At 48.8% G+C, this 27,692-nt stretch overlaps 1 protein-coding gene across 1 annotated transcript; it reads left to right on the forward strand.

The window, feature by feature from the left end:
- Window positions 1-728: 728 nt before the first annotated feature.
- LOC101877945 (galactosylgalactosylxylosylprotein 3-beta-glucuronosyltransferase 1-like) lies at window positions 729-26,121 on the forward strand. The gene is made up of 6 exons (XM_005146663.3): window positions 729-788; window positions 19,182-19,330; window positions 19,705-20,243; window positions 22,104-22,400; window positions 22,860-22,967; window positions 25,982-26,121. The coding sequence occupies exons 2-5, from the start codon at window positions 19,219-19,221 to the stop codon at window positions 22,944-22,946; spliced, it is 1,035 nt and encodes a 344-aa protein (XP_005146720.2). The 5' UTR covers window positions 729-788; window positions 19,182-19,218; the 3' UTR covers window positions 22,947-22,967; window positions 25,982-26,121.
- Window positions 26,122-27,692: the final 1,571 nt, after the last annotated feature.

Raw genomic sequence — 27,692 nt, forward strand, 5'->3', positions numbered from 1 at the left:
TGGCCAAGCAGCCGTTGCTGGGGGTTGCACTAACACACACTCCTTGCCCATCTCAGAGCTAGAAGGGAAACTGAGGCACACGATGTGAGCCATCAAGCAACAAGTAGGGAGACCAAAGTCTGAGAGCATTATGGCCCCCCCGGTTTCGAGCTATCCCCTATAGAGTGCCTTATCGTATTCAACCCTTACACCCTGTCGTGATGGCAAGTGGCTTCTCCTTGGAACATCCCTGGCAGGGAGCGAGAAATCACTCCAGCCCTCGGTTAGCAGCAAAACGAACCTCCAGGGACAGACAATTGAAGTCCCACCCCACCGCCTTCAGCGGGAAGAGCACAGGGAAGGGAAAACCTGCCCCTTGGAGGCACAGAGCTCCATTCCCATCCCAGCTCACCTTCCCCCCTCCCCGACCTGCTTCAGGTCTCCTTCTCGCAGCTCCTTCCCCTCCTCACCGGCCCCGCTCTTGCCCCTTCCCCATTTAAGGTGGCCCCGCGGGATGCGCGGCGCGCAGGAGCTTGCTGCGGGCGGCCTTTGGCGCTCTCCCACCCCCGGCACGGGGTGGCCTTAAATCGGCTCCGCGCTCGCGTAGCCGCATCTCCGGCGCCGTCTGAAGGCGGTCGCCGCCATCCACACCGACCGGCCGGTGCCTGTCCCGGGAGTCCCCGTCCCCGGCGGCACGGAGGACCCACGTCCGCCCGGCTGCGGGCGATGCTCCCCTCTCATCCCCCGGCCCGGTGCCCCCCCTCGCCCGGCGCTCCCGCATCTCCGCCGTGACCGGCGCGTCTCGCCAGGTAAGCGGGACCCTCCCCCGCCGTAGGGCACTGGGGTTTGGGGGTGTAGGAAGGAGCGCTGGGGATGCGGGAGGTGACCTTGCGATCCCACCGGTGCTTGGTGACAGGAGGGATGCCCAGCACCGCGACCGGCTGCCGGGTCCCCAAACTTCATCCGTGCTCGGCGCCCGAGCTGGGTTCGTGCTTCACGGGGAGCCCATGTCCTTGCACACATACGTACACATACACGGCCTGGGCACCTTCTAGAAGAGCAACATCCCGCTCCCAGACTGGAATGTTCCAGCTGTGGGGAGATGCCCCAGTCCTGGTGTCTGTCCACCCGTGGTTACAGCAGCCGCCGGGGTCTTCGGCCGGGTTGTTCAAATGCTGCCCCCCGAGAGGCTTTATTGTGCCTTTTCAGTGATAAATACCAGGGAAGCCGAAGTCCAGAGCGGTGCTGGGGTTTGTGTGCAGGCATAAACCGGGAGCCGACCCTGAGCGAGCATCCCGGTGAGGAGCTCTGGGGGGATGGAGTGGGAGTGGGAGAGGGCAAGAGCAGGAGGGTCTGGACTCCTTTCACCCCCCTCCTGGCACACGGGTGTCTGCAGAGGGATGCACTTGCTGGTTTTCTGGAGCTCAGTTTGGGGTGTCTGTACCTAGGTGAGTTGGGAAGTACTTTCTGTTCCCCTTCCTACCTCTGCCACTTGCCCATCCAGCTTGGGGCCAGGGGAGGGAAGGGAGGATCAGCAACCAGTGCATGAGAGAGAGAAACCCTGCAGGTGCTGCAAATGTAGAAAGAAGCAGCTGGTTCCTCTGTAACCCCTTATGGAAACCGACAATGGGCAGTTTCTGTGCATGCTTGGAAGCAGGGTGCTTGGATCTGCAGAGCAGCACCAAGCATCATCGTAGCAGGGCAATAATGACAAGCAATAAATACCCATCCAGCAGCTTGAAGTCTGCACAGCTCAGAGAGTGAGTGGGGGAGCGTGAATGCAGGTGATAAAGGTGCTTTCAGCTCCTTTCCTGGACCTCAGAGGCTTCCTTGTGCAAAGCACATACACAGTGAGTAGAGCAGGGTACAGCGACTTTGCACACCAGTCTGGTCACCCCCTTCTACTCAGGCTTAAATCGTGTTTGGTGCAAAATGGGGACTAAAAATGAATGGTGAGGTTCATGCCTTGTATCTCTGGACTGCCAAACAGCCTCAGACAGGGCTAGGAACAGGGGCCATACAGCGAGTTGGAGATGGGTGCATGCAGACAGCAGGACGGGATCCTCACATTGCAGAGGCCATCATTACTCTGAAATGAGATACTTTGGAAGGAGATGATGGGGACATCAGCCTCAGGTAATAGAAAGAGTTACAGGGCAGAAGGGGGCCACTGGCAGAGCTGTGTGTGACAGCCTGTGTCACATCTGCTTGCAGCAGTGCATGCTGCCAAACCCCTTTTCTCCGTGCCTTGAAGCAGGATGTGAGGACCGGGATGGTTTTTGGTCTGTGCCCTCTCCATGTTTTCCTGGGAAGCTCTCTGTTAACAGGTGACACTTGGAACACTGGCTGTATGTGAGCACTAGTGGCCAAGCACATGCTGTGCTGGCCCAGCATGAGGTCAGGAGCCCTGTGGCTGTGATTCCTTCTTCCTCCCCTCCTGGGAGCAACCAGTATCACTTTCAGGGCACTTCAGTCTGCACTGAATTAAGGCTCTGCAGGGCAGTTAATGTACAGAGGTAGATGTGCTGAGCAGCTAACACATAGTATTGGGTATTTCAGGAATCGATTGAAATAAAATTAAAGCTCTTGGCTTCTTTGACATCTTCTGTGTAGTAATAGTAATAATAATAACAATAACCATAACAATAATTGATAAATCATTTACGCAACATTGCAGTCCCAAAGCAATTCAACCAGCTGACACAGAGCCCAGCTGAGATGTAGCCACCTTTACAGAGAAGGGCCTCAGCCTGATCTGCAAGACACTTGGCAGCTGTGGGATAGGAAGCAAAGCAGTTGGGATGGAGACACTTGCTCCCATGGCAAGGATTTTTTATGAGTGAGGCTCCCACACCTTTGGGCTTTGTTATGGTGTCATTTGGGAAGTCTGTTGCCTAGGGAGCTGTACAGAGCTATACAGCAGCTAAAATGTTTGCAGGAGAGAATATACTTCCACAGTGTAAAACCCTTAAATTCATGTTCTTTCCATGGTTTGGGAATGTCTTTGCGCCTAGTGCTTGTGTCCTCTAATGGCATCTTCCCTGCAGAGTGTCCGAAGTGGTACTGGACAGCTCAAGGCTGCATCTCCTGTGTACCCAGCAACCTCTCTTCTTGCCTGTGAGGCATCAGTAGAGGTGCTTTCTGGCAGGGAGCTTGCCTCTGCTTCAGCAGCAGGCCAGGAGATGTCCTTAGTGCCTGAGACCAAAGTCGCTCCTAGCAGGCAGGAGCCTGGAATGGATTCACTCCAGCCATACCCCTGCACGGCTTTCCTCCCCTCTTCATAGTGATCACCTACCAGTAGCACTGCTCTGCACACACATCTGTTTCTCAGTGCCTTCATAGCTCTAGCCTCTGCCACCCATCTTCCTTGGGGTGCTGTGCAGGCACAGTCACCTTCAGCTATGAGGAGCCACTCCACAACCCCATCTACCTCCCAGAGCTTCTTCCTTCTTTTCAGCATTCTCAGTTGTCTTTCCTGTTCCTGATATTTGGGAACAATAAAGAGATCTCTTGATGTATGCTGCAAGCCTTCCTCTGTATGCCTGCAAGGGACGGGATATTTGATAGGCTCCAAAGATGCCCTTTACTGAGCATGCAAAACTGCTTTGGGAAAGCTATGCAATTATTCTGCAGGATGTACACAGGAAAGATGATATCTGTCCTCTTCCTCCTTGTACTTAATTGTTCCTAATACAAGCAGAAGCCTAAACAAGATGGTAATACTCCGGACTCGAAGCCGGGTCCCACACGTCTGCGGGGCTCTGAAGAAGTCTAGCATTGCTCTGTCCTTCTTGCCTGTGGCCTTTCTGTCTAATAATACGCATTATGTGCTGCTTCCCATCCCAGAATCTCAAAGTACTCTGCATATGTGATTAAGAGTGCTCCCTGCCCACATACAGAGCTGTTTGTCAGGATGACTACCCCCACTTTACAAGGGAGACACTGCAGCTCATCAAGTCAGAGCTGAGACAGCCCCACATCATCTGTCTCCCAAGCAAGGCCCCTGCATCTCTGAGGAACACTTACTGGGATGCAGCTCAGCCTAGCAGGACTGTGATTTGAATCTTACCAATGCCAGAAGAGACTGATACATGCAGCATGAGGATCAGACCTGTGGCTATCAGCACCTTCCTCTTGGGCATAGACTTGTCAGTGTTCAAGGCCAGGTTGGACAGAGCCTTGGGTGACATGGTCTAGTGTGAGGCATGCCTGCCTATGGCAGGGGGCTGGAACTGGATGATCTTAAGGCACTTTCCAACCCAAACCATTCCATGGTTCTATGACTGTCTAAAGCCTATCTTCAGAAGGGACACTGGTTAGATGCCACCAATTCCTCCAGGTAGGGATATGTCTCCAAACTGCACTCCAACCCGCATAAACTTGATCCTTTACCCTTGCATGCTGTTTTAAGCCGTGCAGGCTCATAATTAAGAGCTGGAAGTCTTCGCTCTCATGTGGCATTAGTACTCCCAAAGGTCTTTCCTTAAGAGCTCAAATTTATCTACTTTGCCAACGTTCCCAAGTGTTCAATCAGCTTCCGCCGCCGCGCAGTGTGGGGAGCTGTCTGAGCTCCTTCTCCCCGAGATAAAAACATTGCACTCTGCAAATCCCTCACATTTGTCAAATGTGAGCAAAGTTTCCTCAGGAGAGGAGGCTTCCCAGAGCTCTGACACAGAGCTGGGATCTGCAGCTCCAGCACAAGGGACTCGTCGGGTTCTGTTTGCCTTCTCCAAGTAGGTAATCCCACTAATGCCTGATAGACATAGAGAGATTAGTTAAGAAGGGGTTAGTTAGCTCAGGGAGACAGAGAAGGGACATTGTGAAAAACAAAGCAATCAGCGATATAGAAAGGGAATGAATGCTTCTCTTCATGGCTTTTCTTAGTAGAGGAACTGGATTGCATTCAGGAAAAAGTGAAAGGTAGCAATTTGATGGTAAAATTAAGTCATTTCCCATGCTGTGCATAGTGACATATGGAACTCGCTGCTACAAGGTGCTGCTGGTGCTGAGTGTCGGGTTTGGGAAAAGAGGAGACATTTTGATGGATGGTAGATCATTCATCACTGGACAGAAAGGTCCATTTGAAATAGATCTAAATCGTTGAGCTTCAACCTTTCACAGTTGTGTAGCATAGGATTCCTTGTACCTTCTGAAACCCACAACATTGATCAATGTAAGAGACAAAGGACAAAAGGAGACGTATCTGTTCAAGAGAAGATCACTGGCATGTAGCTTTATTTCCATGCAGAAGCAAAAAAGAGGTGTTTTCCAGCCTGTGTGCTGACACTTAGATCCCACAGGTTTGGGTTTTGTCAGCTGGAGCAGGTTCAGGTTAAGTTCTGATGAGATTTGAGCTGGTCCAGTGGTGCTTACACTGCTGCTTCCCCTGCCTGTGCTGTTGATTTTAATAGACTGCCAGCATCCTGGCAACTTTGTGTGGTGCTGCTTGATGAATAATGCTGCATTACGAAAGAAAATGGTATTGTCCTGTTCTTTGGCTGTTACCCCTTGGCAATGACAGCAAGGGTATTTATTCCCAACACAGCCAGCCTCCAGCTAAGCAAAGTGCTGGGATTGCTTGGAGCTGAACAGGGTAAGCAGTCAGACAACCTCAGCTCTGGATAAAAGATTTGAGAGCAGCAATGTTGCCTTGTTCTGTAAGTTCACGGTGGGTTTGTGTGTGGGAGTACAGGGCACACGGGAGCCGCATTCTGCTAGCGAAGCAGGATAGCTCCTTGGCAGCCCTTGTGTGGGAGAGCTTGGAGGGAAAGCCAAGGACCAGGCAGGCAGCAGTAGCTTGCAGACCCTGCTTCCCCTGAGGTGCTGCAGGGCAGCCTGGATCTGAGGGATGCTGTGCAAGGGCAGGGGTAAAGATGTGGTTTTATCAAGTGTGTCTATGTCCGGCAGAGATCTCCCAGTACCCTGTGCTAGAAACAGCACAGCTGATCCTTGCCTGGCAGGAGGAGGGGTTGCTGGCTCCTCTCCCCCTTCATGCTGCACTTGTTAAAGCAGGATAGCTAATATTCATCTCATCCTGAAAGCATGCTAAAAAGCAGCTGTAAGGGGATATTTCTCCTATGACTGGCAGATTTCATTTATTATTATGGTTATTTCCATAGCTGCAGGTCAGGCAACAGTGAAAGCTGTGACCACAGCAATTTTGCCCCACTGCCATTCATTGCCAAGTGCCACCTTGGAGAGCAGTGCTGGGTGAGCCTGGGTGGCAGGAAGGGATCTTGTCCCATCTGAAGCACCAGGAGACCTTCCTCACCGGAGCTGGTCCAGCCTAGTGCATTCCTCATGTCCCTCCCCTCCTCTTTCTCCCACATAGAACACCTTGGTGACCTTAGCTTTCTCCCTCCTGATACCCCATCCCCTTCATCCTTCCCTGCTGCATTCCTTCCCCCAAGCCCAGATCCACACAAAGGTGAAAAGGAAGGAGGCGCAGATGACTTCCCCGTATCTGCCAGCTTCTCCCTCCACCTCTGATGTGAATGAGGCCCTTCATGTGCTCCTCTTGAGCAAACACAGATGCTTTTGTTACATGGGCTGGTGGGACGGGATGGAATTAATAAATCGGAGAGCCAGTGCTGTGCTGCCACATTCCTGCAATTTTAAGGCAAGATCACACACCAAAAAAAAAAGGCAGGAACAAAATAGGCAATCTCTTCAGAGAGAGCTCGGATGCTTTGACGATACCTCCTGCTTGCTGTCTCACTTGGTCTCCTGCTCACTCACTCTTGTTCATTCCTCCTCCTCCTTTCTCCCACTCTTTCATTCCCATTAACCTCATCTCTTCTCCTTTTCCCTTCTCCTTCCTTCAGGAACCACTTCCAGTCACACCTTACTATCTCACCTACACCCATTTTTCTTCCCTCACCTTCCATCCATCCGTGCTTCCCTTACCCCCACTTCACACTAAGGTGCATTCAGGTATGAAGTTCAATGTCCTGCACACAAGTCCCAAAGCCAGGAACACCTTGGCTCATATACTGTGGCCTGAAGTGTATCCTTTTATACCCGCATCAGTTCCTCCTCATATGGAGAATGGTGCTGCCTGTGAGATTGAATGAATAACTCTGGGAACAAACCACACAAAGTATTACTGTTCTCCTATCCGACACAGTATTTAACAGTGTTCCTGTGAGCAAAACTAGCTCCTGCCCCAGAACTGGTGGGTTCTCTTTCTCCTTGAAGGGTAACCTGAAATGCTTTGCCTAAAATGAATTCTTTTTGAGCCAAGATAACAAGTTTTTAGCATCTCTTCTTAGCTACCATCGGCCAGTAAGGGGCTAGGAGAACATGGCTTTTCTCCCCTGTAATTAGCTAAGCGTATGTCAGGCTCCAGAAAGGCACGATGCGAAGCGTGTGGTTGGTATAAGCTACTGTCAAAGGACTGAGGCAATTTTTGTTCACTGCAAGGGTTGTTTTTTCTCTAATGAGGTTTAGGCACTTGAAAGTCATTTCCCCAGAGCGCTTCTACATTGTTGTGCTTATCTTACCTGTGGGGGAACTGAAGCAGGTGAAATGATTTGCCCAGATCCACACACTTACGTGTAGTTGAAGCCAGAAAAAGAACCAAGAAATCTTGTTTCACACTTGACTGCTTTATCCTCTGGCCTCGGAGGAGGCCAGCAAAGACCTTTATCTTGTTTAGATGAGTGGATAGTCATTCCGAGAGGACGCTGGAGCAAGGGTATCTTTCTGTACTAATACATATCTTAATGAGTCCTGTTGCTAAGTGGCTTCAATGATAGATCATGCAACTTCCTCACTAAGCATTGAAATAAGTTTTTAATCATTAAAGCTAATACAGAATCCTCAGAACCATCCAAATCTCACAGTGGGGGTTCAAATTAGCAAGCAAACAGAAACCAAATCCTGCTTATCCCTGTGTACCTCTACAGAGCCCACAGCAGCATCTGCTGAAGTCAAACACAAGGCTGGCTGAGCTGTATTGCTGGGCAGTCAGAGGCAAGCTATCAAAACCTACTGCTCCAAGGTCCACGGCAAGTTGTTTTCCTCCTTCAGACATGCATGCCAGCTTCCCAGCACTGTGGAGCAATAGGAAGGGGCATTAACTGCTGACTCCAGGTACATGAGGTGTCCTCTGACAGGTCTTTAGAAAGGATCCAGCCCTTTGCTCTGCCTTCACTCATAAATCTCCCCTCCACCGTGGGATACCACCACCTGTTGCTCTGTAGCAGCCCATAGGTTTCTCCATAGCTCCTCCAGTAATCCCAATGTGTTTCCTGTTCTGGTTAGCAACTCTCATGCTGTTTCCTGTTTTCCTCCAAGCTAGAATCATAGAATGGTTAGGGTTGCAAAAGACCTTAAGATCATCTAGTTCCAACCCTCCTGCATGCTCAGCACCATGATAGCAAATGAAAAGAGAAGCTTTTCTTGCAGTAGAAGTGATATTTCTGACTTTCATGTTAGCACAGGGTTCTTGGAGCATGAAGGAAAACACAGTTTTATTGTGTTACTTATCGCTTGTCTCTTATTACTCAATATGCATCAGCAGCTCCATTACAAGAGAATGCACAGGACACTGCTAAGCACTTTGCTAAGATCCAGTCATTACTGTTGACCTCGATGCTAAGATGAGTGAATATGGTTTATCCCAAAGGATTCTTTGGGAAAGGATAATTAAAAATTGCTCTTACTGCTTCCAAGAGGCTTCCTGCATGGCACTCCCTTTTCTTATCACCCTCTTGAGAATATATCTAGTACTGTTCGTATATCATGAACACTTGTTCCCCTGGTCACGTTAGCTTGCTAGACAAACCCTGCACATTTCATCCCACCTTGTAGCCTCTGGTGGAGGTGCTGCAGAAAACCCTTCTGCAGTAGATGCCATCAGCAAGTTTTGTCCATAGTCAATCAAGCCAAGCTACGCTTGGATTGTAGCTGCTGGGATGTCCAACCAAGTCATGTAGTTGCTGAACACTGGTGCAAAGCAATCAAATAGTAACTAGGCGTGATTTCTGCTCTTTTGTACTCCCTTCTGCATCATACTTACCTAATACTAGGTATTTCCTAACCTCAGTGTGGGTCCTGGCCTTAGAAACAGAACAAACACAAATGACTTAGAAATCAGTTAGAGAAGCAGAACCAGGAAGCCAGTTTCTTCCTTCTTTCTCCCCAAGAGGTTCTGGGATGTTTCCCTGCCTAGGAACTGTTGCTGGCCTTTCTGGGGTATTTTTTTGCAGAGCTGGTAAGGGGTGGAAGTAGTTTGCATGTGGGAAGCTGTGGCTGCCCCATCCCTGGCAGTGTTCAAGGCCATGTTGGATGGGGCTTGGAGCAACCTGCTCTAGTGGGAGGTGTTCCTGCCCATGGCAGGGGGTTGGAACTGGATGAGCTTTAAGGTTCCTTGCAGCCCAAACCATTCTGTGATGATAATGGTGATGCAGGGTGCATGCACACCTGCTGAGGTTTGGGGAGGAAGTATGGGAGCAGCCTTAGTAACATCATCTTAAGTTCAGCCCAATTTGGGTAAAACCCAGCATCCATCTGCTGGAGAGGGTTACTAAGCCTAAGAAAGACTTCACTGCAGCAAGAGAGAAAAGGCTGTTCACCAGTCATACAATGCACAGGATCTGGTTAAGGACAAAGACTCTGAAAAGCAACCAGAAGTGTGCCCTGTGGGCAGCAAGGACAGAACATCCCCCTGGTTTAAAGCATTCCTGACTTTCTAAAGATCCAGTTTCTAGTTCTGCAGCTGCCACTTTTGCCAGCACTGTGGGGACACTATGCTCTGACCGTGATGTTCAGAAAGCTTTTTGATAACCAGAGGGTGATTTCAACCCCCTAGCACTAAGAGAAGTATCTGTTCCTCAGTTATTCTGTCCAAGGCCAACTGGCAGCCCGTGTATGTGGAAGGATAAGAAGGACAGTGCTCCCCAGGATGCAGAGATGTAAGAGCTGGGGAAAGGCATCTCCCAGTGTTCTCCTGCTGGTATTTCTGCAAAGAGCACACTCGAAGCTCGAGGGACAGACAGAGCAACTCACTAGTTTGGACAGTAGCATCAACCCCTTATTGCATCCAGGTCTTGAGCAGCCTGAAGCACAAGATTAGTACAATACAGCCTAGGCTGACCTTCCTCCCAAGAGAAGGTTTATAGAGACCACGTGCAAAGACCACTTCCAGCCCAGGTTACTCCTGTGTGCTGTTAAGGAGCACAGCAGAGAACAATCCCTACACAAGCAAGCCCTATACACTCTAAGAGAGCAGAGTTTCTTTCTCATAGTGTGAACTTGTTTGCCCTCAATTCCCTCCAGCCTACCTTGCCTTCCCAACACATAAGCCTCTTCACTTTTAACAGTGCAAGGCATGGAAAAACAGAAATCAAAACCTACACCTTTTCCTTAAGGAAAAGTCCCACCTTAAGGTAGGTCTGGATTGTTGTCAGAAAGGGGTACTTGGCTTTTGCTGCTCCTCAGTTCCATCTGTTTACCCAAATGTGTCCACTGTGTACTATTTTCCCCCAAAGAGCAGCTTATTTCCATCATGATGTAGGTTATGTTCTGGCAGCTGCTGTCAGTGCCTAAGTTAGGTATTTCAACCATGGCATGACTGCTCCCCTGGTATTGCCAGAAGGTGGGAATTGCATTTGAGTCTCTTGATGGCATCTAATTCAGATGTGGTCTGCCTATGGTCTGGAATCAACAGCTTCCCTGCTAAGATAGGGAAGGACAGCAGGACACTGGCCATCTCCTTCCTGCCTTTCCTTTGCTCCCCTCCTCCCTTTCAATTTCATATGCAGAGGGCAGGAGAATAAACGCTGTCATCTTCTGCCTCTTTACTTTTAATTCTGGTGTTTTATTAACGTGGTCCAAGCTATACAGGGCAGCTGTGGCAATGAAGTTAAGCAGAGGCCTGTGATCTCTATCTATTGCACAAGACAATTCTCTAGGTGCCACTTTATTTCTCCATTCCATGTGTGTGTTTAAAAGTGCCTGCTTGACACTTGGATGCCACACTGCAAGTGGCAAATCTAATGAGTGCTGATGGTTTATTTGGAGGAAGAACTCAGAATAAGCATTTTGGACCACCTCAGTGAGTGTATTTCACACAGCTCAGAGAGCTGCAACAGCACAAATGTACATCAAGGAGACCAAAGCAGTGTTTCTCCTCCTTCAGCTTCTCACTTAACCAGTACCTGCATGATGTGGTGGCAACCCATCAGTGCTGGCCACTGTTTGTATGGAACAGCCACCCATGAAAACACTCTTTGCATGATGCTTTTATTGATCACCTAATTCAATCCCATGTGATTGGGATTGTTCCATGTGTATTGATTGGGATTGCTCCATGTGTATGGGATTGTTGCCCATACACATCCTCTGCCCACAGTGCAATAAGGGGTCTGGACTCTGATTCTTCAGAGTGCCAACACACACGTGTCACCATTAAAACGCCACTATTTCCACAGGTTTTGGGAAGATGGGAGGCATCTTGAGCTATGTCTTTGTTTTAAATGGTGTAATTGCTGTTCCATTCATTTGCAGTGTGATTTTTAGCCACAGCAGCTTCTCCTTTGGTTTGTTTTGCCCTCCCTAGGAGTAACCAGTGAGTCCAGCAGGGAAGAGCATTTCCACATTGCCTTTGAAAGCAGGAGGAAAACAAGCTGTCTAAATCAATCAACAGTGTGCATTAGTGATCGGATGTTCCTCTGGAGGTCTGCATTTGATGTCATATTGACACAGAGCTAAGATCAAAGCCCATCTTTGCATCCTGGCTACTACCAGAGAAACAGCATTGGCCTTTGGGCCCCGTATCTTTACAAGGAGCTTGTGATAAATGTGATTTCCCCCCCTCCACACCCCAAACTAGCACCTGTGAAATGTAATTATCCATCAAATAATGCCTTTTTCTCTGAAAAAAAGAAGTAATTCCTCTCCCTCATTGGAAATGTTCTGGAAGCAAACACTATAGGGTTTTCCTTTCTGCTTTTGTAAGAAACCTGCAGAACGACAGCTCCCACTCCTGCTAGCAGGCATCAGCTGTTAACTCAGTAGGGAAAGCTCTGGATGAAATGTACGGATACTTTGGAACAATCCAGGTTCTGTTTCCTTAGGATTATTTTGCCTCCTTGGAAAAAAAAAAGAAGGAAATCTCTGGGGTTTTTTTGCTAATGCAGGTATTGGGGCTGATTCACACGGGTACGTTCGGAATGATTATTCTATAACAGTCATCAGCATCTAAAAAGGACCTTGGCTGTGCCAGAGCTCGGCAGCAGGGGAGAGAAGCCAATGTTTGAATAAGCTTCTGACTTCCCTCTTGAGAGAGAATAACTCGAAGCAGAGAAGTCTCTCAGGAGAGAGTTGGCTTCCTCAGGAGACATCTGGTACCTCCTGTTACCGCTCGGGCCCGAGCTGCCAATCTTTCTCTGGGTATTTCTGGCACCCCTGGATTGCGGCACTGCAGCACAGGGAAAGCAGGATGGTGCAGAGGGCTGCGTCCCTCTGACTCACAGCCCACCCTTGCCAAAGCCCAGGGGGACAGGAAGGTGGTGACAGGTCGCACGGGTTGATCATGAAGGACGTTTTGGGTCTGGGTTGGTTAAAAATAGCCTGGTTTAGACCTCCTTTTGCAGGCTCTGGAAGGCTCCCTGCCTAGCCGGGCTTTGCAGCCAAGTTCAAGGTCTAGTCTATATCCAAACTGGGTTATCTCCATTCCTGCTGATAGCCCAGATAGTGCGTGGATACCCTTGATCTACCTGGGGATGGCAGGCTGAACCACGTGCTGTCTCAGAAGCATTGGCTCCCGTAGGACTCAGCCAGCAGATTTAATGAGCTTCATCAACCTTTCTTTTTAGGGTTTTTTTCATGGGTTTTTTTGCCCTTTTTTGAACTTGGGAACACAGCCCTGTATAAAGCATCACCTTCCCCCACCCTGTGCTGCTCAGACACAAGTCTGGGATAAGGGTGCTGTTGGGAAAAGTGCTGTTTCCAGCTGTTTATGGACTAAGCATGGAGGAAGATGCTTGACATGGCAATGGAGGGATGGGGGGTGCACAGTGCCATTCCCCAAGGATGTGCCTGATTTCTGGGCTAAAGTAACTGCACTCCCATATGGCAAAGGGATCAGAGCTGGCAGGGAGAGGATGAAGCCTTTCTTTCCATCTGAGGAAAAGCGTGGGGGCTTGGGAAGGGCGGCTGTTCCACTGGGAGTGACTCATTTCCCAGGGAAGTCATCCCTACAGGAGCCCATGCACTGAATGACAGAGCGTGGATGGGGCTGATCCTTGAAACCCCACAGCTGCTAGTAGCTCTGCTCTTCCTGCCCTGGGGAAGGACCTGCCCGTCCTTCCCCGTATTGTGTGATTATTTGTAGTTCTCTGCTGTTTGTCTCTCCATGGGCTCGGTGAGCTTTTGCCTTGCCCTGTGTCCCCACCAGCCACAGGGAAGTGCTCCCCTCATTCAGGCAGCAAGTGCTGCTTGCCCAGAGCCATTCATGAGGTCTGAGGCAGAGGGATGAGTAAAACCCGCAGCAGAAGAGCATCAGGACCACAGTGGCCTGCATTGCTTGTGCTACTGAGAGGTCAAGATTCCCAGCTGTGGCTTCAGGAATGACCCTTTCCTTTCCCTAATTCCATCATTAAAATTTCCCTTCTTAGAAAAATACTTCTTCCTTCTTTCCTTTTTTTAACTTTGCTTTTCAGCCACCCGTTTCCAGCAGAATTTAGGGGGGAAATTACTTCTTACTAAGCAGAAATCTCCCTTTTACCCTTCTCTTTCTCACCCCCACGAGCTGGACGTGAACTCCATTCTGTCCTGCATGGATGCCATTCCTGCAGACCTATCCCGGCATCAGAGGGAGTCCCACTGCTGAGAACTGTCCTGTTGTGGCTGTGTTTGCACAGTAATTACTCCTGCTTATCCCAGAGCAATAACCCATTCCACCCACCTCTCTGGTTCCTTGACTCCATCCTCCCACTTCATTGTGCACATCTCGAGCAGCCTGGGGAGGGGAAGCGCTGCAGCATCTTTACTGTGTCTCAGTTTTCACCAGTGTTGAAGTTTCATCTGAAGGCTCTGATGGGCCCAAGGGGATGAGGGGAGAGGGGACAGCAGCTTCCTGTGGATTTCAGCAAAGCAGAGACAGAGCCGTTGCTGATCACCACAAATACCGGTGCTGCCATGAATTATGCATTGCTTGTTTAAAGAGAGGTCGCTCTCATCAATAATTGAAAGCTCCCTGCTCTGCCTTCAGCATCGCATCTCCCGCACCGGGAGTTAGGGGAACTCATGAAATCTGCATGGACTTCCTCAAGGTGTCCAGGGGCTGCTGAAGGGATGCAGCAAAATGCAGGCAGAACAAACCACAAACACTGCTGATGGTTTCGGTGTGTGAAATTAAGTCTCATCTGCACCTTCTAACTGCTCTGCTCCAGCTCTGCCCCTCGCATCCCTCACTCCTCACAGGGTATGCACAGAATAGGCATACAAACACAGTACAAACCAAGATCAGGGGTATTCTTTGAATCCTTTGGTTCCATTCACTGAGACTAGGTTTTTTTTGGGTGCTTGCCCAGAAAATCTTGACACTGGATAGTGGGATGTTCCCAGGGGACAGGTTGAACTGTGAAATTGGTTCCTATGGGGAGATAATGATCTTTAGAGTCTGTGTCTCAGATTATAGACATAGAGGGCTCGGCTGGTCCAGCATTTAGGGTCTCCTAAGTCTGGCTCAGGCAGGCTGATGCTCTGAACCAAAGGCTGCAACATAGGAAAATCACAGGCACCTGAACTCCTGTGTCAGCCTTGTAATCCCCACTCAGCTGTGCCTCTTCCTAACTTTCACCTTTCTCTGTCATTCACCCCATGTGTCCTTTCAGACTGCTTTGTGACTCAGAGAAAGTCACATATGTGACATCTTAAAGCTGTATCTGAACAGTGAGGCTGCCTGGGTTGTCCTCCAGCTTATCCCTCTCCCAACATCCGAGCTCCCTGCCGGTAACAAACTGTTCCCTGTTGGTAATTAGTCAACAGCAGATGAAGGGATCTGTCACATGTGATGCTCTGAGCCTCAGCCAGATCTTGCTTCTCTTCAGCATCAGTCTCTGGCATTCAGGCTGGGTACTTCCCCCCATGTGCTTCTCTCATTCTCTTCTCCTAGATCCTTTCAGATTAATGCTCTCTGCATCAGCACAGGAGCTTAAAGGGAGACTGGATGGTGTTAAGTCCCAGGAACTGAGAAGTCTGACAAAGCAGAGTGAAGCAAGAGTAGTAAGAGAAACATTTTGTCCCTCTCATACTCAGCTTTGTGCTCTGTGTGTGCCTGTTTGTTTATTTTTTAATGAAGAAGAGAAGATTGATGGATGAAATTAAGAAGAGGGATGTGTAATTGGAAAACAGCTCAAGAAGGCTACAGGCAGCATATTGAAGGCATCCATCAAACATCCAGCTAATGTTATTAAGGGTGTGTAACACAAACACAGGCTACAGAAGACACTAGGAAACGAAGAGGAAGAGGAATAGGCAGGACAGAGGGAATAGCAAGGGAGGAGAAAAGCAAGAGAGTGCAATCAATAACATTTGTATTGCAGTCACATCCAACAGCTCCTGTCCGGATCAGGACTGTACAAGCACATTAAGAGACAGTCCCTGCCCTCTACAGCTTAAACGCAGGAATTACGGGATGGTCGCTGTGGATGGGTTTAGATAATCACGTTTTCTCCTGATCTTGAATCTCATTTAATAGGATCTCCTCTGAACGGGTTTAAAGGCAGAAGGCAGGTAGCTGGTTGTGCCAAGAATACACACGGCAATGCCTGCCAGCAGGCATGCAATTAATCTGAGCCACTTAGGGGACTTTGGTTTTAATTATCAAAAGTAGGTAAGGATATGTGCAGTAAACCTCTGCAAGCCCCACTGGGGCCATCAGCAGGCTACCCAAAGGCATTGCCATGTGCCTGGGTTTTCGGAAGGGTGGGATAATGCTTTAATGGACCACTTTGTGGGAAATACTCCATGTAGGGTGGACATAAAGAAAATGCAAAGGGTCTTTGTGTAGGGAAGGAGAGAAGACAAAGGATAAAATTATTTGTAAGCCAGAGGATTCCTTTAGTCCTAGAAATAGGAAAAATGGAGGCTGTCAAGGACTGGTGAGGTGAAAGATGTAAGGGAACAGAGAAGAGCATATGTGTGATGGATGCAGAGGGCAGCAGTGGTGGGGTGAAGGTGATGCCTTAAAAGAGAAAATGAGGTATCCCAAGACAGACTTTCTGAAAGCAGTGTTCAAGTCAGCTCCTCTGTGAGGTTCACAAGTGGCCTGGTGCTTTATGCAGGGTTTAACTGCTTTGTTAGCATCGCATGCTGTGGTTAAGCAATAGAGAGGAGATACAGAGGAGCACCAGAGGAGTTGCACACACAGACAGCATCTCCACTTGTTTGCAGTGTTCAGGAAGCATGAACAGGGCTGGCTGGGAGGAGGAGGAAAAAGAACCAGAAAGAGAATTGGTTAAAGCTCTTCTAACTCTGATCCACTCTCCTCTGTGCTCTCCTGGTAACAGCGCTGCCACCTCTCTGCCACCTCCTCCTCTCCTTCCTTCCACAAACAACCTATGCAGGCCTGCTGCATAGAAACTGTGCCTGTGTAATTAAGGCCTTTTATTAAAGGAAATGACTTTAATGCAGGGATATTTGTAATTGCAAGCATACTATAGGAAGCAAGGAGCTGTGACAACTCCGAGCCAGAGCCTGGATGGACCTAAGCTTCTGCTGCTGTAACAAAGCATTGCAGACTGCTCCTTGGATTTCTTTGGTGGCTCTGTCTGTTGTCATGTCCCTTACTGATGGGAAGCTTTGCTTTGTGCTGGTAAAGGAAGGCATCTCCTGGGGGGAAAGATCTGTAGCTTACCAAAGACCTATACCTTTAGCAGTAACACTTGAAGGAAGCTCTTGTACCTGCCCTGGACCCAGCCATCAGAAAGCAATGAGGTTATGCAAAGCCAGCGTGTTTGCTGCACAAGGCTCCTGCAGCATCACCAAAGCATTCTCGTGTGCCTCTTACTACACAGGTTCCTTGGCCTACTTCTTCATCAGTTTTCCATAGCTTGAAAATAGAGGAATGGCAGCATGGTGTTTCCTGAGTGAGGAGGTAGGAAGCAATAGAGATTATCACCATGAATGGTTGGTTTGAGGAGCAGTGGAGGTAGGTCACAGTGAGGGATTGCTCCAGTGTGGTATTGATGGTGTCTAACAAGGAATGAGCTCATGGTGCAGCAGTTTTCTTAATAGGGCCTATGAGTATCTACTTGCCTGCCAGGAGACTTGCTGAGACATGCAAGACTGGGCTGAAGTGGGTTTGTCAGTCATTGCTGATAGGGCACTGATGAGCCCTGCGATCACATAATCCTTGTTTCTTTCAGGACACTAAATGTCAAGTTAAAAATGAATGACAAGTACTACAAAGGTCCCAGAGGATGAATTTTGAACAGCATCCCCTGGTATCTTCCAGGAATACCGTGTGTCTCTGCAAAGCAGAGTCCTTTTGGACCAATTGTCATGTTTCTTCTCGCACACTTCTCTAAGGCTGAAGCAAGGCAATCCTTCCACTTTGGATAGATGAGGAACTGCTGGGCTCAAATCCTGGGCAAAGAGTTTCCTTTGCACGAAATGTGCCTATGTCCCTTTGAGGACCTTGGTTTTAGGTGACTGGCCTTCAGTACACTTAGGAATTTAGAGCCAACCAGTGTGAGACTTCTTTCCATCCTTTGCATCAGTGTGATACCACATCACTCTCTTCCCTCAGACTGCCTTCAGCCTAGGAGAACAAGAGGGCCTGGTGGGGCTGTTCATCAGCTCTTCAGTTCCCAGGGGGTGTGTTTCCCAACAGAAATCTCTCTGCAGGAGGCTAATGGAAGTTTTATGCTCCCTTTAGGCTCCTAATGAGCATCACTGTGGTAGCAAGGAAGTCCTCCGGGAGAAGTACTTGTCATCAGAAAGGTAATCCCAGAGGAGACAGAATACAGATGTTACAGGGAGGCAGGTGGGGATAAAATCCAGCTATCTGGATCCAAGCATCCTGCTTGGAGTGGCAGCAGAAAGTTCTAAGATGCTAAAGAGGAACTTTGTTCTGTACCCTTCAGTCTTTCATGGACAGCAGATGTGGACCCCTCTTTCTGGAGCACTGCTTTTGTTGCTGGTGTGTAATAACAATATCATAACCAGAGAGGGACCAAAGCAGAAGCTAGAAGTTGAAGGAAAATGCTCCTGACTGTGCCAGAGCCATACAGAATGCAGCACATGCACTAGGCAAGCCCATTTGTGAAAAACAAAATCACTACTATAGCCTGGACCATCTGTAAATAAGCCACCCCTTGTTGTTGGTTATTCCTGATACTTTTGTCCTTTATCCTTCTTTATTTCCTTTTAGTTCCTCTTGCTTTATAGAAGGAGTTGCAAAAACAAATGTTAACTGTTGTGATTCCTCAGCTCTCATGATCATGTACATTACAGACGTGCTAGCAAAGCAATTAAAGTATTCTGAAGGCTGTGATTTATACTGAATGCTGAAATGGCCAAACACAGCAAACCAGGATGTGGAACAATTACACTTTCAGCACTGTGGAATGACAGAGGCAGGGATTTCATGGCAAACTTAGGAGGTCATAGTGTACATCCCTGATTGCCTCAATGCATGTGCATAAGGAGGCTGAATTAAAGCAGCTGGAGTGAAAGAGATGCTGGCTATCTCAAGGATTCCTGATGTCTTCTGTTTTGTCCAGTTGCATATGCAGGAATACAACTCATGCACAGAGCTTTAAAATATTCTACGAAAGAAGCAAATTAAACAGTTACCACAAAGCTCAGGAATTAACACCAGTTCCAGAGAGGGGGCAAGAAACTCTGGTTTCAGAATCAGCAACATGAGCAACCCGAAGTCAAGGACAGTGGGTTCATCATGGAGCAGCGGGAGGTTCTTTATAGCAACATAAATAGATAAAAGCTTCTATTGAATAGCACAGGAATTGGCAGGGGCAGCTGGATAACGATTTGGACCACAACCTTAATGGGGCTCCTTGTAAACTTATACTTAGACAAATGCTTTGCTGGATTGGAGCCCAACATTTACCATGTCTCCCTCTAAGCAAGACAAGCTCAGCCTATTAGTTTGGCCTCTAGACTCACTGTCCTAATGTTTGCTGTGACTTGTATTTCAGAGGCCTTATTCTTTCTTTCTGCTCTGACAGGTAGAGAGATGCCTGGGCATTGGAAGCTCTCTGCAGCATGCTGAGGAGACGTAACCTCCTGACCACGATCCTGATTGCCTTGCCATGGGCTCTTCTCCTAACCTTGTGGCACCAGTACCCAACCACCCACTACCTCAGCCTGCTGAGAAGTAAGTGCAAGAGTTCTGCTGCCAGCGTGCTGGTGGTCATGATGATTCCTGGTGTAAAGCCTCGGTAGGAGATGCTCACTCATGGGATGGGTTAAACAAAGACAAACTTGTCTGAAGGGCCCCTCGGGGTTTGCCTATAGGAGGCATTCAAACTGTTCTTAAGAGTTACACATACCCCTTAAGGTATGGGGAGAGGATGCTGATGCAGGGGGTTGGAACTAGGAACTATTTGGAACTTAAGGTCCTTTCCAACCCAAACCTTCTATGTGCTGAGCATTGACTCCAGACAGAGGTGTCCCCAGCACTCCCTGGAGAGGAGGCAGTGATTAGTTCTCAAACCTCTTTCTTCTTCTTCCTTCCTTCCTTTTCCCCAGAAGATACAGATGAGAACGTGACCTCTAAAGCTCTCCTCAATGGTACATCTGCACTGAGAGAAGGCAGCCTCCCGTCATGCATTCGGCAGCAGCAAAGCACAGGAGCAACACCAAGAGTCATCCAGAGCTATGTGTACTCCAGGCCTCCCCCATGGTCAGACACCCTGCCAACCATCTTTGTTATCACCCCTACCTACACCCGGCCAGTGCAGAAAGCTGAGCTGACCCGTCTGGCCAACACCTTCCTGCATGTGCAGAACCTGCACTGGGTGGTGGTGGAGGACTCGCCCCGGAGGACCAACCTGGTGTCCAACCTGCTGGAGAAGGCAGGGCTCAACTTCACCCACCTCAATGTGGAGACACCCAAGAGTCTGAAGCTGGGTCTGTCCTGGATCCCATCCCACACCCCGAGGGGGACACTGCAAAGGAACCTGGGGCTGCACTGGCTGAGGGACAGCTTCAGCAACACCGCACCGCCAGAAGGGGTAGTGTATTTTGCCGATGATGACAACACCTACAGCCTGGAGCTCTTTGAAGAGGTAAGAGCCATAACATTACATGGGATAGAAAAGCAGGATACAGCTGCAAAGCCTCTTAAGGCCAGATGCACTTGCAAAGACCTCCTAAGATAGGACTACCATGTGGACTTTTAGCATCAACTGGGAGACAAGCTCCTGCGTGCTGCCTAGAGCCCTCCTCACACACCCTGCACTCAGTGGGAGCTGGGTACAGGGCAGATGCAAAGCTATAGATATGTAAACTCAGTAGTCATGATCTTAAACAGCAGAGGTTTAGACTGGATATAAGGAAGAAATTCTTTACTGTTAGGGTGGTGAGGCACTGGAATGGGTTGCCCAGGGAATGCTCCATCCCTGGCAGTGTTCAAGACCAGGCTGGATGAAGCCTTGGGTGATATGGTTTAGTGTGAGGTGTCCCTGCCCATGGCAGGGGGGTTGGAACTGGATGATCTTGAGGTCCTTTCCAATCCTAACTATTCTATGATTCTATGATCTTAAGGGCTGAAAGAGCAAAGAGTGGATCTGCCATGGTATAGGCCCACACACACCATTGCATCAGGTAGAGCCCTTTTTGCCAGCGACCAGAGGATATATAGCCCAGTATTTATACCTCTCACCAGGGAGAGCTGACCTGATTTAACTAAACCCAAAGATAAACTCCTGGCAAAGCATAAATGTGCCGTGTTTCAGGGGTGTGATGAGCAGGGGACATTAGAGAAGTCGACAGGCTTTCTAGTCCATCTTCCTGCCTTGGCTGCCCTTCTGTACTCTGAGTTCCAAGCACCACAGTGGGGCTGTGCCCCTGGGATCACGGAAGCTTGCCCAGAGTTCTGCTGGAAACCTGGCTTTTGTGAGACTGCACAAGTCTATTGTGAACTGCAAATATTCAGTAAACTTCCTTGTCCCCAATTTCAGCTAAACTATACTACTAGAAACACAGAGTTCTGCACCACAACACATTGCCAGCTTTCCTATTTGTTTAGATCCTGTTAAGCTCATCCTTTCTTACTTCTTTCTAGGTTCTTTCTGATAGTTTAAATAAAAACTCACTCTTTTAGGCAGTAGCCATGCATGGAAGAACAAGGACGGGGGAATCTGTGATGAGTACAGAGATGCATCTCTCATGGAGGGAGATTACTTGCATGAGGGTGAAGTTGGAGTGGGTGGAGTTGATCATACAGAGCTAGAAGCTGTGCTTGGCATTTACAAAAATGATAGCGTTTTACCAAAAAATGGTAACAGCTCAGATGAGATCAGAAAACCAAAGGTTTTCCTTCTGAAGGACTGAAGATAGAATCATAGAATAGTTTGGGTTGGAAAGGACTTTAAGATCATCCAGTACCAACCCCTGCCATGGGCAGGGACACCTTCCACCAGACCAGGTTGCTCCAAGCCCCTGTGTCCAACCTGGCCTTGAACACTGCCAGGGATGGGGCAGCCACAGCTTCTCTGAGCACCCTGTGCCAGGGCCTCAGCACCCTTACAGTAAAGAACTTCTTTATATCTAACCAAAACTTCGCCTGTTTCAGTTTGAACCCATCACCCCTTGTCCTATCACTACAGTCCCTGATGAAGAGTCCCTCGCCAGCATCCTTGTAGCCCCCTTCAGACACTGGAAGGCTGCTGGTATGGGCATGGAAAAGCAGAGAGTTTGGTGTGCAGAGAAGAAAGTGCTAAAACAGCATTGTGGCTTTGCAAGCTGTAGCTCCTCAAGTTGTAGCACAGGTGAACAAGAGCTTGTGCTGCCTAGAGCCGTGTGGTTGTGTAGGAAGCCAATGGAGGAGGATAGGTGCCAATGACAACAGAGGGTGGCACACTAATGGGCTGACACAAAGGTAGCAGGGTTGAATTCTCACAGCACTGTTTCCTTCTGGCCCACAGATGCGGTACACAAGGAGGGTGTCAGTCTGGCCTGTGGCTTTTGTTGGGGGGCTGCGATATGAATCCCCCAAAGTGAGCCCAGCAGGGAAGGTGGTGGGCTGGAAAACCGTCTTTGACCCAAACAGGCCCTTTGCTATTGACATGGCTGGGTTCGCCATCAGCATCAAACTGATCCTGGAGAAGCCTCAGGCCAGTTTCAAGCTGGAGGGAGTTAAAGGAGGCTACCAGGAAACCAGCCTGCTGAAGGATCTAGTGACTATGGATGGGCTGGAGCCCAAAGCAGCCAACTGCACAAAGGTGAGTAGGACACAAGACCTTGAAGATACATCCTTCTTGCTGGGTCCTGGCTGCTTTTACAGCCTCATGCCATGTGCCTCCACATTCCACGGTGCTGCAGTGCTGAGGGGGGCTGAGACAGACAGAGCCTGCCAAATTCTCCACAGATGCAGGGCTCTGAGGGAGCTAAGGAACAGTTAGCACTGTGCATTCTGTGTTAATGAGGAGTCTCAGATGTACTATTCATGCCCAGATTGCTTCTCCAAAATCCACAAGGATTGGCAGAAGGCCGGTCTGGTTTTGGTCCAGAATCATCCCTCCTCCTTGACACTGTGAAATCTCTCCCAGGCTCAACCCCTTTGAATGATGCTTCAAACAGCTGTGAGCCCTGGGTTTCTGAGGATCCCACCCAATGGATGCATTGCTTTTGGCATGTTCCATGGCATCCAGAGCCATTGAACTCTTTGTGATTCCCTCTAGGTGTTGGTGTGGCACACAAGAACTGAGAGGCCCACTCTGGTTAACGAAGGCAAGCGTGGATTTACAGACCCCAGAGTAGAGGTGTAAGCAGACAGCCAGCTCCAGGGTGTGAGTACTCTTGTCTTCACTGCTTTTGGCAAGGCAAAGAGTTTGTACCTGCTTCCTTGTTTATGCTGTTGTTTCCTCCAAGGCTATATATATATGAATGTCCCAGTAACTCCCTTACCATACCACCCGTTGCACAAGAAGTAGATTCTCGTCTTTACCCACTGAGCCAGGTTCAGCAGCAGGATGGGGGATTATGGCAACCACAGGTGAGGGCAGGAATGTATCAGAGATCAGTGCTACATTCTTAGAAGTAGAGACTGATAAAACACAGGTTTCAGAGAAGCTGTGACCTCTTCTGCCCTCTGATCCCAATGTCTGCCCTTGGCAGATTCCTAGCCCAAAAGTCCCAAAAGAATAAAGGTATCCAATTTGGGAATACCCAGCTCTTTCTGGAATCACTTGTATCTGTGGCAGGATAGAGGATGCTGAATGATTTACTCGTACTTTAGAAGATACTCCAGGGCTGCTTCCAGCCCTGACCCCAATATACACCTCAGCTGAGCTCTACCAGTGGAAATAAAACTGACAGCTTTTATACAGGCAGTCATGAGTATTCCACTGCACCGATCTGTGTGCATTACTAGTAGCTGCATACAGCATTTCCACATCACCCCATCATCTCTGAGTGACAGCCATACAAAGAGTGCAAAGCAATCCCAGTGCCTGCACACCTAGCAGCAGATGGGGCAGACAGTTGCTAAACAGAGATACCTGGTGCCACTATGGGGACCCTGGGGCAGCCTGCCTGTAGGGCACTAAGTCTGTACCATATCTGCCAGCTTTCCATTAATATCTCAGATATCCCAGCAGCCCATATGTGATGCTAGACACCTATGCATGGGCAGAAGCCCCTCTTTTAACCTGTGCTTCTGTGAAATCCACTAGGAGTAACAGGCCCATTTTGCATACCCACCATGCTGTAGGCTAAAGCTATGATTGCCCAGACTCAGCTCGTAAGGACTCAGATTCCAGTTAGTTGGTCTGGAGGTATGACTTTGTAAAGGATGAGCAAATTAGACATGCTTTGCCTACTTGTCAGAAGAGGGTATACAGCTGCATTACAGATGCAAAGTGTGGATGTGATGCTTTCATAAATGTGCCATTTATGTATCAGCACTTTTGTCCTCATCATCTCCCAGCCAAACTCATCCATCCTCCATGAGAAATGCCACACACCTGCTATGGAATCTCATGGGAATGATTCCCCATGCATCATTTGTTGTGGGAAGCAACCAGCCTGATAGATCAAGGCACTGCCACTCGTTCACCAGCAGCACTTGCACCTTTAGAGCCATCTGGTGCTTTCAAGCCAGTGTTAGCTGGGTCAGCTCTGTGTATTTATAAGGAGCCTTCCACTTGCATTAGCAGTGAATTTGACCACAGCCCCTTCTGCATCACTGCTGAGTGGGAAGGTGGCATCCACTTCAGGAGATACCTGCAAGGTAATTTACTTGACTGCCCAGCCATGCAAAATCATTAGATTCCCCCCCTTAAAGTTTTAAATTGAGATCTCTGCTGATGGCTACAGTGCTTTAAAGGTCCTTACTATCAAGGCTGCTTAGCTTCAGAACCTTGACAGACATGATGTAGATAAGCCAGAACTGAGAAAGAAAAAGAAGGTAAAATTGCTCCCCTGAGGATGTTCTGTTATTAGACACAATAGGGAGAATATTTCTGTCTTTCCCTCCTGGCAATCAGTCCTTGATGAGGATAAGATCAAGCCAGTCAAGCCCAGACCTTTCAGACGCCTCTTTCTCCTTTAGTACTTGCAGTTGTGAGCCAGGCAGACAGTGCTTGGTGTGGGATTTGGTGCTCTGTTGACCTCCAGTAGGACCACTGCTTTGCACACATCTTGGTGGATTGCCACCAAGGGACCTGCTCATCATGTGAAGATCAGGCTTCAATGGGCACTACATAAATAGTAGGTATTTTGTCCCAGCTGGATCCCACTGTCCTCCTTGCCCTCATTCCCACCACCTGTAGCAGTGTCCAGCTAAGGCTGGGAGAGGAAACTGTGCACCAAAGCAGATGTGCAAAGTGGGAGCAGTAACACACATCAGGGTTTTACTTTCCATGAGAGGCAACAAAAAGATAATCTGATAGGTTTTAAACCCAGTGTTTTTCCTTTCTTCCCTAGAAAGCCTGAGATATGCTGGGATTGGGTTGAGAGCCTCAGCTACTTGCCCAAGCCCTTTGCTCAAAGTAGAGGAGCAGGAGGGACAAAAAGGTGGTCTCTTCAGCTGGACAAAGGCTTTCACTGTGGAGATGTTGGGGGAAATGGCTGTAAGCCTGGTCTCTGAGAAACACTATGGGGACATGCAGAGTAGGAAGGGGAATGTGGACAATGGCAAAAATCCTTGGGATCTTCTGTATTGCAACCAAAAGCTCTCCCAGAATCCATCCCTACCACCTGTAATGAAACCCCCTCAAAACACAGGGTTTGGTTTCTAAGAGCAGGAGACAGAAAACAGTTTTGCTTTATACTTTTCTTTGTTAAAGCCTTGAAAACTGTCACTCAGGACTAGTGTTATAAGAATTACCTGTTCCTATTGCTAACGTATATTTACAGGCACCCAGAAGAGAAGAGTTTGCTTAGGTTAGCACAGAATTCCTGCTGCCTTGTGACATTTGGAAACAGGGAATTTTGGTCATCTGCATTTCAGAGCTCCCAGACAGACTGAACAGGGATACTCAGACCTCATCCTCCTGCTCTTTCTTTTAAGATAGGCTAAAATAATTATTTTATGGGTAGAAAAAATACCTTCAAAACCTTTTTGATCCATAAATATCTCCCAGCTAGGATTGTAATGTGGATGGAACAAGCAGCTTTTCAGCCATATCCTAGCCTAAAGCTGTGCATGATGTGATTGAGAAACCTGACTACTGATGCCTGCCTAGCACCTACCTGAGCCAGGGGACAGCTGTGTTGGGAAAGCATCTCCTGCCCTGCTGTCCTGGATGTAATCTGGACACCTCTAGCTCCTTCTTACCTCACCTTGTGTTTGTTTTGACAGAGGCAGAGGACAGTGATCGCTCCCAAAGTCTGTCATCAACCCCAGTGGCCTGTTCTGCCCAGCTCTGCTTCACTGCTGGAGGATGCTAAACACCCCAAACCTCGCCATGCCAATCAGCTCCCACCGCCTGAAAGGTGGTAACAAACAGGGACAGAGCTGATGTGGTGCCCTGTGATCCTACAAGCTCTTCACCCTTGACTTCATGCACTGGTTCCCATTCTCCACTTGGGAGAGGAGTGTTTCCCTTCCCCTCTGGGCTCTGTGGTTTTAACTACTCATTAGGATTTATTACCCGTGATCTCCACTCTTGGCTGTGCCAGCATAGAGGCTGAAATCCAGGATGGGTACGAGTGCCTCTGAAGGTCTCTCTGGCATATTGTAAAGCCTGAGCTTCAGTGCAGCAACTCAGAGCTGCAGTGGTTCAAGGACAGGAGTTAGCACATAAGCACAAATATGGACCTGCTGGCCTGAAGCTGGTACACTCTCAAAACAGCTTAAAAACAAGCTAGCCTGAGAGAGGGTCTCCCTCTGAAGGATGCACATAGACACCGACACAGATCAGCCTTCAGTACTGGAGAAGGACCATTGCTGACGTGGTTTGGGACATCCAAAGGGATCTGGTGCCTGTGCCACAGCTGAGAACTTGAACTGCCCTCACTTAAGGTTGGTTTGGAAAATGCTGTCCCCCACCTCCAGGCCCAGGGCCCCCTGGATGAAGTTCCTCTCCTGCTCAGGGAGACCCAGCAGGTACCATGCCTCCTTGTCTCGCTGCAGAGACCAGAAAGCAGGGGCAAAGACAGGTGGACTTGAAAGTGCTGCTCCTCGCCTTGAAGCCTTCAGTAGCCTCAAATCATGTATGCAGTCTTGCTTTCTGGGCCTCCAGAGAGGAAGACTCCTCTGTGAGATGGAGGTGGGTGAGAAATGCTCAGAGAAGAGGAACTCTCAGCCTGCACTCACCTCCTGTAAGAACACAGAGGAATGTGGAGCGACATCAGTGGGAAACTTATCTTGAGCACATGGATGCCGACTGAAATAGCAAATGTGACCATGTTTTCCATTTGAACTCTGAAAGGCATGTGTGGCGCTGTGAAGAGAGAAGAGACAGTGTCATGAGGAAGGGTTTCCCTTTCCCTCAACAACACAGGAAGGCAGCCAGGTGGAAGGCAGCCCACAAAGGAGGAGGTGGCGAACGAGGACTGAAAGAAGGATGCACGGGATGAAAAGCACAAGTGTTGGTACCATGTGTGTGTGCGTGGGGAGTGGTGTCGCTGTGACTTTTCCAGGAAGAATCCTCAAATGACCCAGGAATCCCTCTGAGCATATCCTGACATCCATCTTCACTCAGGCCATGAGAAACAAGGCTTTAGGCATCCAAAACACATCGAGGGGGAAAGCTCTGAGCAATTGAGTCATCCCCCAGCCCAAGAGATTCTGGCTGACAGGAAACTTATTTATTTGTTGATTTATTTATACCAGAATTCTTCTCTGCCTGTTCCTTGTTTAGGTTGGGTTTTAGCTTAGATCACCTGAGACATTCCTGAAGAAAGAACATTACCCCCCTCACTGCAGAGCAGCAGAGCTTGGTGTTCACCAATGAATGTTCTATGTTCTGTGCTCCCTGGGGTTTCTTCACAGTGGTGTCTTAAGCTGGCAAAATCATCAAAAACACAGCAAGGAAGGGAATTACAGTTCCTTTATGCAGGAGATGTGG

This window comes from Melopsittacus undulatus, chromosome 2, assembly GCF_012275295.1.
Source record: "Melopsittacus undulatus isolate bMelUnd1 chromosome 2, bMelUnd1.mat.Z, whole genome shotgun sequence".
NCBI classification, from domain to species: domain Eukaryota; kingdom Metazoa; phylum Chordata; class Aves; order Psittaciformes; family Psittaculidae; genus Melopsittacus; species Melopsittacus undulatus.

Coding starts and splice junctions, on each gene's coding strand:
- LOC101877945 (XM_005146663.3), top strand. CDS start 19,219: ATGCTGAGGAGACGTAACCTCCTGACCACGATCCTGATTGCCTTGCCA. Junction 19,331..19,704: donor CTACCTCAGCCTGCTGAGAA/GTAAGTGCAAGA, acceptor CCTTTTCCCCAG/AAGATACAGATGAGAACGTG. Junction 20,244..22,103: donor GCCTGGAGCTCTTTGAAGAG/GTAAGAGCCATA, acceptor TCTGGCCCACAG/ATGCGGTACACAAGGAGGGT.